Source organism: Cibotium barometz, chromosome 51 (assembly GCF_041138505.1).
Source record: "Cibotium barometz isolate CiBa-2024 chromosome 51, ASM4113850v1, whole genome shotgun sequence".
NCBI lineage: Eukaryota > Viridiplantae > Streptophyta > Polypodiopsida > Cyatheales > Cibotiaceae > Cibotium > Cibotium barometz.
The window spans coordinates 2370213-2389786 of NC_141096.1; the positions used below are offsets into that span (position 1 = coordinate 2370213).

The following is a 19574-nucleotide window of genomic DNA, read 5'->3' on the forward strand; positions in this document are numbered from 1 at the left end:
GGACACCCGATGACCAACCAAGAGCCTATAAAAGGGTGGCCAAGGTTAGTTATTGGATATAGAGAGTCTCGCGAGTTTGTGAGAGCTCTATGGTCTTGGAGCCTGGATCTAGTGCAGACGTGCACCTGCTTTATGCAGCCGAGGCCGGCAGCAATCTCGAGGCCCGCGAGGGCAGCTTCGCGGCGGTATGGGACGTCGTGAGGAGGAGATTGGTCGGTACGTCATCCTAGTTAGCTCAGCTCGTGGCTCGGTGGGGACAGCCAAGATTGTGGGCTTGCCCACGGCTGTCATGGTTGGGAGGTGAGTCAGGCCTGCACCCCCTTTGTTGTTTGTTGTTCGTTTGTTTGCAGGATTCGAGTTTCGAACCAAGGTCGATCACGAGGGGATCCGTGGGGTTTTGACAGTGGTATCAGAGCATACCTCGTGAACGAGCAAGTCGGTAGGTAGAGAAGAAGAGGTCGAAGAACGGTATGTGTTAAAAAACTTGCTGTTTTTTCTGTGCATACTGCAGTTTTCAGTTTTTGTATGTGTTTTTCCTTCATCAAAGAACCCCATGTTGATGGGAGATGGTAGGATTAGTAAGGGTTGATTGCTTTGCAAAGAAGGGGAGTCCTGTTGTGCAGTCGCATGAGAGAAAACAGAAAAAAGAAGAGAAAAAGCATGTTTGCTTTCCTGCTTCGACGAGAGAGAGAGAGTGAGAGAGAGAGTATTTGTTCGCTGGCAAGTACTGGCGTTGGCTGTGGCGGGTATTATTATGCTGTCGAGTTGCAGGCTGTTTGGTATACTGTGGCGCACGTGTCCAGGCACTTGTACGCAAGCAGGGAAGCAGGCGGCCAGGTCTGCAAACGCAGGCGGCCAGGCATGCATGACCAGGCTGCTTGCGTAGCCAGCCCAGGCAGCGCAGGAGCGCTTACGCCAGGCCTGCCAGGCCTGCCAGGCATGCGGCCAGACCTGCGTAGCCAGGCCAGGCCAGCGCCCATGCCACGATGCTTGGCCTTACAAGTGCAGGTTGACGCAAGAAACCACAGGCGACGCTGGCAGTAAAGCTGACAGCGAAGGTGACTCGTGTAGACAGCACGCCGTCGGGCTAATCCAGGCGCCAGGAGGGAAGCGAAGAAAAAAAAACACGTAAGAAAAGCAACGTTTTTTATGCTTTCGTTTTTGTTTTTTTTAGGGGAGGTTAAAATTTTTAAATTTTAAAAGAACCCCCCCTCTCTAAGGTTTCCAAAGGTGTCTATATTTTTTTTAAGAACAGCGAATATATATATCCATATATATATATATATTAAAATATATATATATATATATATATATATATATTCAAGAAAAAAAAACAAAAAACACAAAAGCTAAAGCAAAAGCTAAGCATAGCTTTTCGAGATTTTTTGGCTTTTGGGAAACCTTTATAAACCCCTCTAGTGGGCTTCTTGCCACACATCTCTCGAGTTCTCAAGTTCTCAAGTTTTCAAGCTCTCAAGCTCTCGAGTTCGTTCGCACTTTCATTGTGCAAAGATCAAATTTTCTCTCCGCGTACCCTCTTCACGATGTCGACCCAAGAATCAGAGTTGGAGCCCCTCGTGGAACGCGAAGGCTTGCCGGCTACGGAAGGCACTGATGCCGATCTTTTTGACGAGTTTGTGTCAAAATCAGATTTCCAAGAGTTCAAAGTAGCTCTCGAAGCTTCTTCGGCGGAACGTCAGGCACAAATCGCAGCCCAGATGCAGGCTTTGCAGAACTCCATCGCTCTCTTGACCACTACCCTCTCTACTTTTTCGGGAATGGATACCTTGGCTTCTGCTTTAGGCCCCAATATTACTCCGGAACCGTTCGGGGGCGAGCAAAAGCAGAGAACCAAGGAGATCGTGGACACTTGGCTACACAAGTGGCAAGTTCACTTTCAGTTTCATCCATATGATGATGGAAAGAAGATACAGTTAGCAGCAGGTTTCCTGTCCGGCAAAGCTTTGCTTTGGTGGAAGGAACTCAACCCTAAGCCAACGACTTGGGCACAATTTGAAGACATTTTCAAGAAAGAATTCCTCAAGAAAGAGGATGACTATGATGTTGTTGCCCGGTTTTCAGCTTTGACCATGACCTCGCAGCACCTCACTTATGAGGTCTACCTCCAGAAATTTCGTGACTTGTAGATGAAGGCTACAAAGATGGATCCCACTACTCTTTTGGGGTTTTTCGTAGCTGGTTTACCCGACTCGTACCGATTACAGGTTAAAAATAACAAATGTAAAACTTTGGACGAGGCCATTCATTCAGCTCGTATCTATGATGATACGATGGTCTCTTCCAAGTCAAAACCCGTTACCGAGCAGGGAAACAAGCATAAAAGAAAGTTCTCCGCACCTATGGCTAACACGACTGAAGGCAAGTCTTCGGACCAACCTTCGAAGAATACAAGTTCGACACCAGCGAAGAAGAAACGACTCCTTAGGGCTTTGAAGCTCAAGAAGGAAGGACGTTGTTTTATCTGTGAAGAAAAAGGACACATGCGTAATGAGTGCCCGAAGCAAAAGGGTACCAAGTCAAACGCAGGACCCAAGCCAAAGGCAGCTAACCAGTTGTCTTTGACAGGTACGTCAATTACTGTACTTTCTCGCCCTAGTACTTGTTCTGATTGTCTGTTCAATTCTAAAGTATTTGGCATGCATGATCTTCTCCGAGTTTATGGAGAAGTGAATGGCCATAAAATTCACATTCTTTTAGACCCTGGCAGTTCGCATAACTTTGTTAACTACAAACTTGTGCAGAAATTGAGTCTTGACACGACACTCAGCGACCATACCTATGAGGTACGTCTACCTGCGGCCGGGCAGACAAGTTTGGGATCGCAAGGTGGAGATGCTTCCAATCCAGATTCAGGACTACAAAGATACTCTGGAATGCTATGTTATGCATCTCGACAATGTAGACTTGTTATTAGGGATTGAGTGGTTTAAGACTCTTGATGTCCAGATAGATTGGTCTAGTCATATTTTTTCTTTTCAGCATAGGGACACCAAGTATAGTATTTTAGGTGATTGTATCCATCCCTCTCAGGGACCTCTTGTAAATACAATTGATTTTGGAAATATAATGAATTCTGCTTTGTACACCGCTTTCCATTGTGTATTGATTCCACTTTCTTCTTTTCTCATCCCTTCATTGGATGTGAATGAATTAAGTGTGTTTGAAAGCAAAGAATTACAGAAGATACTTGATTCGTTTCAAGATGTATTTCCTAAGGAACTGCCATCGGGTTTACCACCTGAACGGGCAGTAGATCATCGTATTGACTTGATCCCTGGTGCTCATCCTGTGAGTATTCCACCTTATAGGATGAGCCAAGCTGAGGAAGATGAGTTGGCTAAACAACTCGAAGATTATTTGAGGATGGGCCAGATCCGTCCAAGTAAATTACCTTGGGGTGCACCTGTGTTGCTTAGGAGAAAGAAGGACAATACTTGGAGAATGTGTATAGATTACAAAAGATTGAACAAGTTGACTATTAAGAACCGTTATCCTCTCCCTAGATCAGATGACCTAATTGACCGGTTAGCAGGAGCGAAATATTTCACGAAGATAGATTCACGTACTGGCTATCACCAGATACGTATTCATGAAAGGCATGTAGAAAGAACCGCCTTTCGGACTAGGTATGGCCATTACGAGTTTCTCGTATTACCTTTTGGGTTAACCAATGCTCCAGCCACTTTCCAGCAAATGATGAACGATCTTTTTCGTGAACATTTGGGAAAATTTGTGGTGGTGTTCTTGGATGATATTTTGATATATAGCCGTACTCTTGAGGATCATGTCAGACACCTCACGATTGTCTTAGCTATTTTAAGACAGAATCGACTATATGCCAAGATGAGTAAATGTGAGTTCTTTATGACCGACATCATTTACTTGGGACACAAGATCACTAGAGACGGATTGAGCATTGACTATGACCGAGTTCAGAAGGTTTTGGACTGGCCTATACCACGAACAGTGAAACAACTTCGTTCTTTTCTCGGTTTTGTTGTTTTTCTTAGGAAATCTCTACGGGAGTACTCTCAGCTCACACTACCGATGACCGACTTATTGAAAGGTCGTGGACGTAAGTCCAATCAGCCTATCACTTGGAATAACGATTTGGATATGGCCTTCAGACTTTTGAAAGATAAAGTCAAAGAAGCACCTATCTTAGCATTGCCTGATCCTAGTCGGCCTTATGTTCTTGAAACTGATGCCAGTGACTATGCTATCGGGGCTGCTTTATTTCAAGATGGTAGACCGGTTGCTTTTGAAAGTAAAAAGCTAGACGACACTCAATCTCGTTGGCCAACCCTTGAGAAGGAGCTTTATGCTGTGATTCATGCTCTCAAGGTTTGGAGACATTATTTATATGGCTCCAAGTTTGTGGTATTGACTGATCATCCGTCAATCAAGTATGTGTGTGATGCGGATGATTTGAGAGGAAGGAAAGCTCGTTGGGCAGAGTTAATGCAAGATTTTGATTTTGAGATCCGTTATCGGAAAGGGTCCATGAATAATATTGCAGATGCGCTTAGTCGGATTAGAGAGGTGAATACTTTGTCGTTCACCGAGATTTCTACTGACTTATTTCAGTCATTGAGAGGGCTTTGCAGGACTGATAGTTATTTTGGTCCATTTTGGCAGAGGATCCAGGACGGGAGCTCATTGATTGACCAAGACTCGGTGACTGAGCAGTCTACCATTCAGGCTGCAGGAGGTCAGTGGATAATTCGGAATGGTTTACTATTCCGTAATGACAAAATTTGTGTACCACAGATCCCGAACATTAGGTCCAAGATTCTGAGGGAATGTCACGACGCCCCTTCTGCTGGACACCCTTGGGGTACACAGGACACTATCATTAGTGAAACACACTTTTTATTGGCCGAAGATGAAAGGGTATGTAGAAGATTATGTTCTCAAGTGTCAGATTTGTCAGGCAAATAAAGCTGAACGCTTTAGACAGGCTGGGTTGTTGCATCCTTTGCAAATCCCAGGTAATAAGTGGGAAAGTATTTCCATGGATTTTATTACCGGATTGCCAAGAACACATCAAGGCCATGATTCTATTTGGGTTGTGGTAGATCGCTTGACAAAAATGGCTAGATTTTTACCGACCCGGAAGACTATTACAGCTACACAATTAGCTCGGCAGTTTATCGAGCAATTGTTTAGACTGTACGGGTTACCGCAGGACATAGTCAGTGATAGGGACTCTAAGTTTACGAGTGATTTTTGGAAACTTATTTTCGAGAAGTTGAAAACAACTTTGAATTTGAGTTCCTCAGATCATCCTCAATCTGATGGCCAGACTGAAAGAGTGAATCAGATTTTGGAGGATATGCTTCGAGCATATGTATCCAAAAGACAAAGTTCATGGGAGGATTATCTTCCTATGTTAGAATTTGCATATAACAGTACTAAGCATACGAGTACAGGGTTTAGTCCTTTCATGCTTATGTACGGTTTTCAACCAAGATCACCTGTTACAGTAGGATTCTCAGATGATGCAGCACGTAATTTTTTGCAAGATATGCAAGAAATGTTACAAGTTGCAAAGGAATCTATTAGAAGTGCTCAAGACCGAGACAGGTTTTATTCTAATAGACATCGTTCACCTAGAGAGTTCTCTGAAGGAACGATGGTGTATTTGCGAGTTCCGAAAGATTCCGAGACTTTACGGACAGGTAGATCTCCGAAATTATCCCCTAGATACTGTGGACCATTTCGTGTTACACGACGGATTGGTTCAGTTGCATATGAATTGGATTTGCCTTCTCATGTGAAAGTTCATCCTGTATTTCATGTCAGTAGACTTAAGTACTGGGTGGAGCAGATCAGTTAGTTACTCCTCAAGAAATTATAGATGTCCAGGACATGACATTTGTTCCGCACGAACCTGAAAAGATTCTTGGATTTCGTGAACGAAGATTGCGTCATACGCTTATCACGGAATACAAGATCAAGTGGAAGGATCGTGTTGAGGAGGACGCTACATGGGAGACATTGACTTCTCTTCAGAGAGATTACCCTGGCTTTTTAGTGAGCTCAGGAGTGAGCTCTTAGAGGAAGGGGAGTATGTCATGTGCACAGGGGGTATCTACCGTGTGCTATACGCATGCAAGACTAGTTTCGAGGCTTGGGGAAGCTTGGAACTAGGCAGGCTGATTGACGAGCTGAGTTAGGGAAATACTAACGGGCGGGCACCCAAGTATGGACGGGCGAGCGGCCAAGTGTGGACGCCCGATGACCGGCCAAGAGCCTATAAAAGGGTGGCCAAGGTTAGTTATTGGATATAGAGAGTCTCGCGAGTTTGTGAGAGCTCTATGGTCTTGGAGCCTGGATCTAGTGCAGACGTGCACCTGCTTTATGCAGCCGAGGCCGGCAGCAATCTCGAGGCCCGCGAGGGCAGCTTCGCGGCGGTATGGGACGTCGTGAGGAGGAGATTGGTCGGTACGTCATCCTAGTTAGCTCAGCTCGTGGCTCGGTGGGGACAGCCAAGATTGTGGGCTTGCCCACGGCTGTCATGGTTGGGAGGTGAGTCAGGCCTGCACCCCCTTTGTTGTTTGTTGTTCGTTTGTTTGCAGGATTCGAGTTTCGAACCAAGGTCGATCACGAGGGGATCCGTGGGGATTTGACACTTGAGAACATAATCTTCTACATACCCTTTCATCTTTGGCCAATAAAAAGTGTGTTTCACTAACGATAGTGTCTTGTGTACCCCAGGGTGTCCAGCAAAAGGGACGTTGTGACACTCCTTAAGAATCTTGGACCTAATGTCTAGGATCTGTGGTACACAAATTTTGTCATTACGGAATAGTAAACAATTCCGAATCATCCACTGGCCTCCTGCAGCCTAAATGGTAAACTGCTCAGTCATTGAGTCTTGGTTCTTGGTCAATCAATGAGCTCCCGTCCTGGATCTTCTGCCAAAATGGACCAAAATAAGTATCAATCTTACAAAGCCCTCTCAATGACTGAAATAAATTAGTAGAAATCTCGATGAACAACAAAGTATTCACCTCTCTAATTCAACTAAGCGAATCTGCAACACTATTCATGGACCCTTTTCGATAACGGATCTCAAAATCAAAATCTTGCATTAACTCAACCCAACGAGCTTTCCTTCCTCTCAAATCATCCGCATCACACACATACTTGATTGACTGATGATCAGTCAATACCACAAACTTGGAGCCATATAAATAATGTCTCTAAACCTTGAGAGCATGAATCACAACATAAAGCTCCTTCTCAAAGGTCAACGCCAACGAGATTGAGTGTCGTCTAGCTTTTTACTTTCAAAAGCAACTGGTCTACCATCTTGAAATAGAGCAGCCCCGATGGCATAGTCACTAGCATCAGTTTCAAGAACATAAGGCCGACTAGGATCGGGTAAGGCTAAGATAGGTGCTTCCTTGACTTTATCTTTCAAAAGTCTGAAGGCCATATCCAAATCGTTATTCCAAGTGATAGGCTGATTTGACTTACGTCCACGACCTTTCAATAAGTCGATCATCGGTAGTGTGAGCTGAGAGTACTCCCGCACAGATTTCTAAAGAAAAACAACAAAATCGAGAAAAGAACGAAGTTGTTTCACTGTTAGCAGTATAGGCCAGTCCAGAACCTTCTGAACTCGGTCATAGTCAATGCTCAATCCATCTCTAGTGATCTTATGTTCCAAGTAAATGATGTCTGTCATAAAAAACTCACCTTTACTTAACTTAGCATATAGTCGATTCTGTCTTAAAATAGATAAGACAATCATGAGGTGTCTAACATGATCCTCAAGAGTACGACTATATATCAAAATGTCATCCAGGAACACCACCACAAATTTTTCCAAATGTTCACGAAAAAGATCGTTCATCATTTGCTAGAAAACCCAAAAGATAATACGAGAAACTCGTAATGGCCATACCTAGTCCAAAAGGCGCTTCTTTCAACATGCCTTTCATGAATACGTATTTGGTGATAGCCAGTACGTAAATCTATCTTCGTGAAATATTTCGCTCCTGCTAACCGGTCAATCAGTTCATCTGATCTAGAGAGAGGATAACGGTTCTTAATTGTCAGCTTGTTCAATCTCTTGTAATCTATACACATTCTCCAAGTATTGTCCTTCTTTCTCCTAAGCAACACAGGTGCATCCCAAGGTGATTTACTTCGACAGATCCAACCCATCCTCAGATAATCTTCGAGTTATTTAGCCAACTCATCTTCCTCAGCTTGGCTCATCCTGTAAGGTGGAATACTGACAGGATGAGCACCAGGGATCAAGTCAATACGATGATCTACGGCCCGTTCAGGTGGTAAACCCGATGGCAGTTCCTTAGAAAATACATCTTGAAACGAATCAAGTATCTTCTATAATTCTTTGTTTTCAAAGACACTTAATTCATTTACATCCATGGAAGGGATGAGAAAGGAAGAAAGTGGAATCAATACACAATGGAAAGCGGTATACAAAGAAAAATCCATTATATTTTCAAAATCAACTGTATTTTCAAGAGGTCCCTGAGAGGGATGAATACAATCACCTAAAATACTATACTGGATGTCCCTATGCTGAAAAGAAAAAATATGACGAGACCAATCTATCTGGACTTGAAGAGTCTTAAACGACTCAATCCCTAATAACAAGTCTACATTTTCTAGGTGCATAATATAGCATTCTAGAGTATCTTTGTAGTCCTTAATCTGGATTGGAAGCATCTCCACCTTTCGATCCCATACTTGCCGACCTGCAGGTAGGCGTACCTCATAGGTATGATCGCTAAGTGTCGTATCAAGACTCAATTTCTGCACAAGTTTGTAGTTAACAAAGTTGTGTGAGCTGCCAGGGTCTAGAAGAATGTGAATTTTATGGCCATTCACTTCTCCATAAACGCGGAGAAGATCATGCTACTTTAGAGTTGAACAGACAATCAGAACAAGTACTAAGGCGAGAAAATACAGTAATTGACGTACCTGTCAAAGACAATTGGTTAGCTGCCTTTGGCTTCGGTCCTGCGTTGGCCTTTGCACCCTTTTGCTTTGGACACTCGCTACGCATGTGTCCATTTTCTTCGCAGATAAAACAACGTCCTTCCTTCTTGAGCTTTAAAGCCCTAAGGAGTCGCTTCTTCTTCGCTGGTGTCGAACTTGAATTCTTCAAAGATTGGTCCGAAGACTTTCCTTCAGTCGTGTTAGCCATAGGTGCAGAGAACTTTCGTTTATGCTTGTTCCCCTGCTCGGTAATGGGTTTCAACTTGGAAGAGACCATTGTATCATCATAGATACGAGCTGAATGAATGGCTTCGTCCAATGTTTTGCATTTGTTATTTTTAACTTGTAAACGGTGTGAGTCTGGTAAACCAGCTACGAAGAACCCCAAAAGAGTAGTGGGATCCATCTTTGTAGCTTTCATCTGCAAGTCCCTAAACTTCTAGAGGTAGACCGCATAAGTGAGGTGCTGCGAGGTCATGGTCAAAGCTGTAAACCAGGCAACAACATCATAAACATCCTCTTGCTTGAGGAATTCCTTCTTAAAGACGTCTTCGAATTGTGTCCAAGTCGTTGGCTTAGGGTTGAGTTCCTTCCACCAAAGCAAAGCTTTGCCTGAGAGAAAACCTGCTCCTAACTGGATCTTTTTTCCATCATCATATGGATGAAATTGAAAGAAAACTTGCCACTTATGTAGCCAAGTGTCCACGATCTCCTTGGTACGCTGCTTATGCTCGCCCCCAAACTGTTCCAGAGTAATATTGGGGCGTAAAGCAGAGACCAAGGTATCCATACCCGATAGAGTAGAGAGAGTAGTGGTCAAGAGCGCGATGGAGTTTTACAAAGCTTACATCTGGGCTGCAATTTGTGCCTGACGCTCCGACGAAGAAGCTTCGAGAGCTACTTTGAACTCTTGGAAATCTGATTTTGACACATAATCGTCAAAAAAATCGGCATTGGTATCTTTCGTAAAACCGGCAAGCCTTCGCGTTCAACAAGGAGCTTCAACTCCGATTCTTGGGTCGACATCTTAAAAAGGACGAGCAGAGAGAAAATTCGGTCTTGCATAAAAAAATGCGAGTGGACTTGAGAGCTTGAGAGCTTATAAACTTGAGAGATGTGTGGCAATAAGCCCACTTAAGGGGTTTATATAGCCTGCCGCAAAAGCTACTTGAGCTTTTGCTTTTGTGTTTTTTTTTTCTATATATATATATATATATATATATATATATATATATATAAGTGTTCTATTTTCTTTTAAAAAAAAGAAAAAAACACGTTGAACCTTAGGGACTCTTAAACTTTTGTAAAAAAAAGTTTAATAAAAACGCAAAAAAAAAAAACAAAAGCGCCAAATCGGACTGGGCGCAAGCTTTTGCTTTTTTTTTTTCTGTCCCTTCGGAATTAGCGCCGTCGCCATCATGCTCATATTGCCAACGCCGCCTATGCTTGGGGTCCACGACTGTGTGTGCCAGCCGTTGCCTGGACTGGGCCGCCTGCCAACGGGGAGGCTGGCCAGGGCGCCTGCCTACGTAGGCCTGGGCGCCAGCCTGCCCGGCCTAGGCGCCTACCTGCGTGGGCCTGGGCGCCGGCTTGCATAGGCTTGAGCGCCGGCCCGCCTAGGCCTGGGCGCTTGCCTACGTAGGCCTAGCCCACGTGTTCTCTAGCGCCACCAACCTCCCATGAACCAACCAATAGTACCCGTCGACGAAGCCAACAACGAATCTCTCATCGCTCTCTCTCGCGTTCAACCAAAAAACATCGTGCTTTTTTTCTCTGGTTTCTCACCCGACTTGTGCATATTACTGCACAAGCGTCTTCAACCTACTTCTTGCAAAGCAATCAACCCTTTCTAGACCACCATCTCCATCATCCTGGGTTTCTTTGACGAAAAAAGCACATACTTTCTGAAAAATCAGCAGCATGTATAACAAAACAACAAGCTTCTTGAACACATACCTTTCTTCGACCTCATCTTCTCTACCTACCGACTTGCTCGTTCACGAGGCATGCTCTGATACCACTATCAAATCCCCAAGGATCTCCTCGTGATCGTTCCTGGTACGAGACTCGAAACCTGCAAACAAACCAACAAACAAGAAGGAGGTGCAAGCCTGACTCACCTCCCAACCATGACAGCCGTGGGCAAGCCCGCAGTCTTGGCTGTCCCCACCGAGCCACAAGCTGACCTAACTAGGTTGACGTACCGACCAGCCTCTACCTCGTGACGTCCCATACCGCCACGAAGCTACCCTCGCGGGCCTCGAGACTGCTGCCGGCCTCGGCTGCATAAAGCAGGTGCACGACTGCACTAGATCCAGGCTCCAAGACCAAAAAACTCGCGAGACTCTCTATATCACTAATGACTAACCTTGGCCACCCTTTTATAGGCTCTTGGCCGGTCATCGGGCATCCACACTTGGACGCCCACCCGTCCATACTTGGGTGCCCGCCCGTTAGTCTATCCCTAACTCAGCTCGCCAATCAGCCTACCTAGCTCCAAGCTTTCCCAAACCTCGAAGCTAGTCTTGCATGCGTGTAGCACACGGTAGATACACACTGTGCACATGACATAAACCTCCCTTGTGGAACCGTTGCCCGAGAACCTATTTGGCTCACAAAACTACCATCCCCTCTGGCTTTGTGAAACACCACCAACAAACCTCCTGGGAGCTCTTCCCGATTCTATGTTCCTTGCCTTGGGCTTCGTATCCGTGTACTTTCCTGTACCTTGGACCTGCACATATGGGACTGATTCAGTGTTTAGCTTTGCTAAGCCTGATGCTCTGCCACCAATGTAACATGCGGAAGCTCTGGGTCTTCTTTCAGCCTTAAACACTCCTGGAAACAATCTGATGCAAAACGCAAACATGAAGAGAGAGTAGAGAGAGAGAGATATGCTGGAAAATTCAATATTTTAATATAGTACAAAAAGGTACTCCTAATCTACAGCCCTTGGCTGCCCTCTTGGAAAAGGTGAACATCATGAATCTATCAATGAGCTCATGTGCCCTTGTATAGTCTTCTTGAATCAAAGCTGAGCTGGCCGACTTCTGTCGGACCAGCCGACTGGGCACTTTTTCCCATAAATAGTATCGCCTGCAGCCGTCTTGCTCTCCAGTTCAGTCGACCACACCTGTATGCAGCCGACAACCTCTTGCTTAATTCTGGTAAAACGAACAGGCCTTCCTCTTCATGCCCTCCAACCTTGCTCCAAGTCCACATTCGCCTTGTGCTCCAAAATCCTAACTCTGCTTGTCCTTTTTCTGGCTGCCCCTTCTGGATTAGCCCTGAGAAGGTACATGGCCATGTCATGCACATGACATTGTACATGGTGGAGGCTTGTGGTCTGCCTATAAGGGTTGACCCTTAGCCCTTCTACATGATGTCTACTGAAGGCTATGATGACTGAATTATCACTTAAAACTTGCTGAAAATGATTAGATGCTTATATATGTGGGAAATGTTGCAATCGGCCAGTAGACAGTGCTGTCGGCCATCTGCTGGATATGTATTCAATGCTGTGTTTATTTGTCCTTGTTGTCGGGCTGTTGGGACACCTGATGGCTGCCGACAACCTATCTGCTAGTTGCTGATAGGGTTCCCAGCCCTTCAATATGATGCTTATGCTGTAGCTAATGCTGTTGTTGATGATGCTGCTGCCTATGTTGATGATGGTGCTACTGCTGATGATGATCACGTTGATGACCATGCTGATGATGATGATGTAAATGTCAATGTTGAGGCTTCTACTACTAATGCTAACACTATACGTCATCCTAACTGCTACACTAATCAAGGATTAAGACTGTTCCTGCACAAGGTTAGCCATGGTACAGACGTGCACGTGACATTCCCTTCTGCTAAACTTGATGACGATGTGGACACTCTGTCATCCTTCCTCCCTGGACCTGACTCTGAACTGCTACTGCTTACTGACTTTGACTTTCTACTGCTTACTCACTTCTGATATTTTTGGTCTGAACACCTTCACTCTTGATCTCCACTTTCAAGTCTTTGATGAAGAACTGAGCATCTGTTCGATGTTGCCCCCATGTCTGCTTTCCCTTAACCTTGACACAGTGGTGGATCATTTGCTGGAGCCGATCATGCCTATTGCTAGGCCTTTGCAACTGATCCGACGGCTTACTAAGGTATTGGGTCTGCCTACCTACCCTCAGGGACTGTTTGCTTTAGCTTGGCCTGTTTGCAGACCACTTTATCTGCTACCCTGCTACATCCTTCCTACTGGAACTGTGCACCTTCCTCTAAGCTTGAATGCTCTGATACCAATGTTGCATGCGCGAAAGCCTTGCTGTACTGATCCACAGCCCTAAGCATACTGAAGAACATTGATGCTAATTTATCATATGATTAAGACAAAGAGGAGAGAGAAGAAGAGAGAGATTAGGTGTTCGGTTTTCTTTATATTCATATGGTACAAAAAGGTAACTAATGCTTGTACATGGTGGAGGCTTGTTGTCAGCCCATAAGGGTTTCTACATGATGTCTACTGAAGGCTATGATGGATGATGACTGAATTATCACTTGAAACTTGCTGAAAATGATTAGATGCTTATATATGTGGGAAATGTTGCAGTCGGCCAGTAGACAGTGCTGTTGGCCATCTGATGGACAGGAATAACCCCTTTTTAATGTATTCAATGCTGTGTTTATTTATCCCTATTGTCAGCCACTGCCTGGGCATCAGACGCCTGCTGTTGGGACCCCTGATGGCTGCCAGCAAGGTTCCCAACTCTTCAATATGATGCTTATGTTGTAGCTAATGCTGTTGTTGATGATGATGCTGCCTATGCTGATGATGGTGCTACTGCTGATGATGATCATGTTGATGACCATGCTGATGATGATGATGTAGATGTCAATGTTGAGGCTTCTAGTACTGATGCTAACACTATATGCTATCCTAATTGCTACACTAATCACGGATTAAGATTGTTCTTGCACAGGATTAGCCATGGCACGGGCGTGCACGTGACATAACAATTTAATTCAAGGAGCATAGTCACATATGGCCTATACGTGGGAGACATAGTTCTTGGTTGCATATATATCTGCATCAGCCCTCTCATGTGCATAGTCATCTACCTGCGACGTGCAATCTCAGCCTTGAGCTCTTCCTTCTTTGCCTCGAGACGGATGTCCCACATATTCATGATCCTTGAAATGAGCTACATGTGCATGTCCATCTCATAGTACATCTGAAGCATAAGTACCACTTGAATACCCCCTTGAGTTGGATACTTCTTCACCTCTAGTGCAGCTGTCCGTGGTTTAAATCACTAACAACTAGTGTCTTCTTCCTCCCTAGAAGCGAAAGAAAACCATGCTCTAATACCAAAGTAATATCCCTGGCCAAGGTTTAGCACTTTCTACACACTATGCGTATTAATACACTTTATCCCTTAATGATTGGACACAACAACACACAAGATTGCAAAACTGAAAATTTAAATTACATCAATAGTGAGCCAGAACGGTCTACCCTCCCTCAAATGAGCTTTGTTATCTTGGAAGAGATGTTTACAAGCTTCCCAAGCTTCCAACTCTCCCCTTTTGTGACTCTCTCCACGAACTCTACCAATACTAGTTTGGTAGCTCAGCAAGACATAAATATGTAATTTCAAGGGTTTGAATAAGAGCGGTATTTTAGCATTTCTTTTTTAAGGCATGTCTTCATGAATGTAGCAAACCTTAGAAAATTATTAAAATGATAAAAGTAACCTTAAATATAATTGATAAATTACCATAAGTAGAGGTAAATCCAACACTATAATCCAAACAAGTTATGAATTTACAAAGTAGGTTCCTACATGCAAGAAAAAAATGATCTCAACTCATTATAAATTTCTCCTAAACCTTACATAGTATTTAAGAGATGAGAAACAGATTTTTCCATAACAAAAAAATTTATTGCATTAATAATTAATTCAATTAAATTTACTTCTTGGAATCTGTTACGCCCTTTGTTTTTCCCTCTGGACAACGAGCAAGTGGGCACGGGCACGGGCACGGGCACGGGACGCACAGTGTGGACATTTTTTATGAACGTTGGAGGGCAGCCTGGCAGCCTGCAGGTCGTCGTTTTTTTTGAACGTTGCAGCTTCTATTCGTTGATTTCGTTTTTCGATTCGTTTTTTTGAGGGGTCGGCGGCGGCGCTCGAAGCAAGCGTCGCCTGTTTTCTTTTTTTTAAGGGTTACGGGTGCCCAACGTTTTGGGCACCCTTTAAAAAAGGCCCAAAATTTGGGCCTTTTTTAAAGGGTGCCCAAAACGTTGGGCACCCGTAACCCAAAAAAAAGAAAACAGGCGACGCTATTACGCTGCCCGTGGAGAAAAACGTCGCCGTTTCGCGCATGAGGGAAATAAAAAATTAAAAGCCACGTATCTCCACGTTCCACCGTTCCCAAGGTGGCCTCCTCCACGTTCCCCCGTTCCACAACAGTGGAACGGCGTTCCCATGTGACTATGTCTGGGATACGGAAGGAGAGGGAGGGAGGAGATGGAAAACTCGACGCTGGAGAATGGGAACGCTCTTCCAGAGCCAAGATCTGCGCCTTTTGCTCGTCCAACTTGGTTGTCTGGTCTGCGATTGCTCGCATCATCTGTTGGAACATATCTGTAACACTCAGGCCTGGTGCCCTAGCTGGGCTGCCTGGTGCACTCTGGTCCCATGGTTCTTGGTCTCTCGTCGTCGAAGCTCGCCATAGCAAGAAAATGCACTTCCTTTTTGGAACGCAATCTGACCATCCACTATTTGTGTGGGAGACGTCCGAAGGCTTTCGGAGGCTGAAAACCAACCATCCTTCGAGGGACCGGAGTCACTCCAAAAAGGGTAGTCCACCGGCGTCTGAAAACCAACCACACGAGCGAGAAGAAATTCTGGTTTCTTTGCTGAATCTTTGCACTTGAAGTAGGCTCTGATACCACTGTAACATGCGGAAGCTTCAGAGAAGATCGGTAACTTCAATGCTCAGAAATCAGCACTCTTTTCGCGACGGAATTGACGCACAAACTGAATGAAGATGTGCAGAAAATAGAGATCGAGAGGGAGAGATCGAGAGATGTCCCAAATACCCTCTGCAGGGCCCCCACCACGGATGGTGTATTTGCTTTATTAGAATGATGTAAATCTGAAAAGAAAATACAGAAATCTTGACCTTTCTTGGCTGAGAAAACTCTGCCCTTGACCTGCAGTCCTTCACCCCTTTGCTTTAGCAACTCCTTGGCTTGTCTAGCCCTTGTATGCTTGAGCTCTTGGTGTAATCTGAGATGAAATAATGGGATTGTGGGCTCACCTATTTATACTTCTTCTAATAAGCAGTCGGCCAGCATTAATTCTGTCCCACGACTGAATAATAGCATTAAATTCTAGAAAATCCCATTAAATGCTGCGCATTATTCCCTATATGGCTGGACATCAGGTGCATGCTTCTACATGGGCTGGACACTGTTTTGCAAACAGGCTGGGGGCTGGGCAGCCTGTATGGGCTGCCCCATACTTGCCCTACAGCCATACAAAGAGTGTATCTCCTGAATGTTTGCCCTTAGCCTGCCCCTAGGGCTGTCCTACAGCCCCTCCATGGCTGGTGGGTTTAGCCAGGGCCTTCCTGGCCCTCATGGGGGTGGTTTCACACCATCCTCATGCCCACACTAAGACTTGGGGTAGCCCTATGGGCTGGCCCCTTGTTCTAAAAGCAAACTCTAACTAACTACACAGTGATCTGGCATCCGGTACCATACCAGATGCACAGAATCACTGACATCACTCCAGAGGGAGACTCACAGCACGGACTGGCACTGTTTCATGTGCAGGACAGTGCACACCTGACCTTGGACTCCTGTGTAGGACAATGCACGCCTGACCTCGGACGATTGAGATGGATCCTTGGCTGACTTGTCCCGGACTGGGCTCACATGGGACCATAGTTGTCACGGTACGAAAATACGATACCGTACGGGAATATTCGGTACGATATGAAATTTTGGGATACGGTACGATAAAATACGGTTTTTTAAATTAAAGAACACCTACAAACATAGACATTTTCAATTTGGAAGGGTAGAGTCTAGAGAAGTTGTTTCAAACCAAAATATCATTAAAAACAACTAAACAAGTTTGAAGTGACAAACAAAAGTACATAAAGTATAGAGGTGCGATGCGATCATGCGCGCTAGGCGCGAGTACAAAAAGAGAGGCTAGAGCCAAGGCCCAAGGAGAGACTAGACAAAGGCATCACTATCAGAGCTCTCGCTGAAATCATCCTCAAAGGAAGAGGACATATCAGTGGCCTCGCCGAAGTCGCCATCGCTAAGAAGGTTGCCCTCATCATCGAACTCGGGCTCTCTAAGCTCATGTGAGAAGCCAAAGGGAGCATCCTCATCTGCAAGAGCGAGTGTGGAGCTACCCGATCCACGCCGCAGGTATGCACTATGTCCCTGGGAGCACCACGAACCGTGCATCCACGGCTTCCTACTTGCACTCCTCTGCCACTACCTCCACGCCCACGACGAGTGCGAGTAGGTCGTCGATCAAACGACTTGAGCTCTCGATAGATCTCTGCATAGATCCTCTCCTCCTCCTCATCCTGCACTTTGTTTACACTCTGAAGAGTGCCCCCTGTGAGCTTGAATGCATCCACATTCACCTACATTGTACAATGATCAAGTGACAAGCAATGTATTAGAATTTGGTTCCAAATTTCAATAAACATTGAAGTTTGAAATTTGAATGCTTATAACTTATAACTTATAAGTTGTAACTTCTACCTGTCTCGCCGATTCCATCTTTTGCATTGCGCGCAGCATGCGCAAGTTAGCGCGGCAATACACTAGCCGCTCTAACTGTTGCGTGCTCAAGCGATTACGTAACTTCGTGTGTACAAGTGAGTAGGAACTCCAGTTCCTCTCACATGCACCTGAAGAGCAATCCTGAGCTAGGATTCTCAAAGCCACCTTTTGGAGGCTTGAGAGCGCATACCCAAATGTCTCCCACCAAAAGAGGGGCTTCACAAGGGATTCCCTCTTCCAACAGGTAGTAGATGCAAACGCGGCTCCTCCCCTTTGGTCATTGTAGCTTATGAGCTCCTCAAGGAACTTCCCATGGCGATCCTCCGGCAATGCTTTGGGCAAGTAAGCATCTCGGGCTTCAAGTAGCTCCACGTTGGTGAAGAGGGCGGGTGATTTGTAAGCCGGATGCAATAAAGCGGCAAGACCATGGATAGGTCTTCGCATCCACTTCCATCTCTTCTCCACAATGGCCAACATACCATCGCGCTTCTCCTCGTCGATGGAAGGAGAAACGCGTAACTCTGCTATGGCCTCTCCCATGAAGTGAACAAGAAGGCCCATGGTGGCTCCCTCCATGTCGGTCATCCGCAATACCCTATAGAAGGGCGTGACCGCAATGACAATAGTGCGGACCGACTGCCAAAACTCCTCCTTTAGGCAAAGCCGTTGCATGGCTTTGGCCTCCGCCGATTCTCGCTCATCCCACTCATTCCACATTGTGGAGACCACTGTTTGGCGAAGGGAGGATTTCACATCGTGGAGGCGCTCCAAGAGGAGCCACATGTAGGCGAAGCGTGTAGATGAAGGCTTCTTCAATTCCAACTTGCTATGTTCGCGGAACATGGCAAGCACCTTCACCTTTGTGGTGAAGAAGGTAACAATAGAGATAGCTTCGGTCATTACTTCCTTCATCCACACTAACTTGCCCATATCCTCCATGAGCAAGTCAATGCAATGGGAGGCACAAGGCGTCCATACTATGGAGGGATAGTCCTTCTCGAGCAACTTCCCCATCCGACGGCAATTTGAAGCGTTGTCGGTGATGACTTGCACCACGTTCTTCGATCCAACCTACATGTCACAATGCACATGAATGGATGCAATGAGCGTATGCGGTATGAGACTTGAGTCATGACTCATGATATAGCCACATATGATCATATCACATATACTAAAGCCTAAACTTTAAAGACTTTAATGCAATTTGAAAGTTGAAACTTACCTCCATGATGGCTTGCTTGATATGGCGATATATGAATGCACCCGATGTTTTCCTCCCCGCCTTTCCGGAATCCACGCCCCGCACAAAGTATGTGCCAAGAGGGCAAGAGACAAGTATATTGATGATGCCTCTCTTCTTCCGGTCACTCCATCCGTCGGAGAGGATGCTACACCCATACTTGGACCATGCCGCCCGCACCGGATTGAGAGATCTATCGATTCTTTCCCTCTCGTCCACAAGCCTCTTCGTGCGCATGTCATGATAGGAGATGCCGGTCCATCCTTCACATGGGCCCACATTTGCAATGGCTTTCACCATTGACTTCCATTGATCTACCTTGAGCACATGGAATGAGAGATTGCACTCAATAATGGTGCGTGCAATCTCTATATCCGCTAGCCGTTGCCGTTCTCGGAGATGTGATAGAGAAGAAGAGAACCCCCCGGTGGCTTGGGCTAGAGTGGCTTGCCTCATGGGAGACTCAAGCCTTTGTCTCTTTGAGGAGGCGGAGGCGGAGGCGGCACCGATGGAGGCGGCGGGGGA

The 19574-nt window shown here is 45.4% G+C and overlaps 2 protein-coding genes across 2 annotated transcripts in view; both read right to left on the reverse strand.

The window, feature by feature from the left end:
• The window catches only part of LOC147609210 (uncharacterized), a 44893-nt gene that overhangs the window by 10082 nt on the left and 15237 nt on the right, over positions 1-19574 (reverse strand). The gene's annotated exons all lie outside the window — the stretch shown is intronic.
• LOC147609212 (uncharacterized) lies at positions 17243-19005 on the reverse strand. Its single transcript, XM_086787639.1, has 3 exons — positions 17789-19005; positions 17517-17667; positions 17243-17403 (listed from the first exon to the last, which is right to left on the reverse strand). The coding sequence occupies exons 1-3, from the start codon at positions 18821-18823 to the stop codon at positions 17243-17245; spliced, it is 1347 nt and encodes a 448-aa protein (XP_086643765.1). The 5' UTR covers positions 18824-19005.

Coding starts and splice junctions, on each gene's coding strand:
- LOC147609212 (XM_086787639.1), bottom strand. CDS start 18,823: ATGGGGAAGTTGCTCGAGAAGGACTATCCCTCCATAGTATGGACGCCT. Junction 17,668..17,788: donor AGATGGAATCGGCGAGACAG/GTAGAAGTTACA, acceptor TGTACAATGTAG/GTGAATGTGGATGCATTCAA. Junction 17,404..17,516: donor CACTCGTCGTGGGCGTGGAG/GTAGTGGCAGAG, acceptor TCGCTCTTGCAG/ATGAGGATGCTCCCTTTGGC.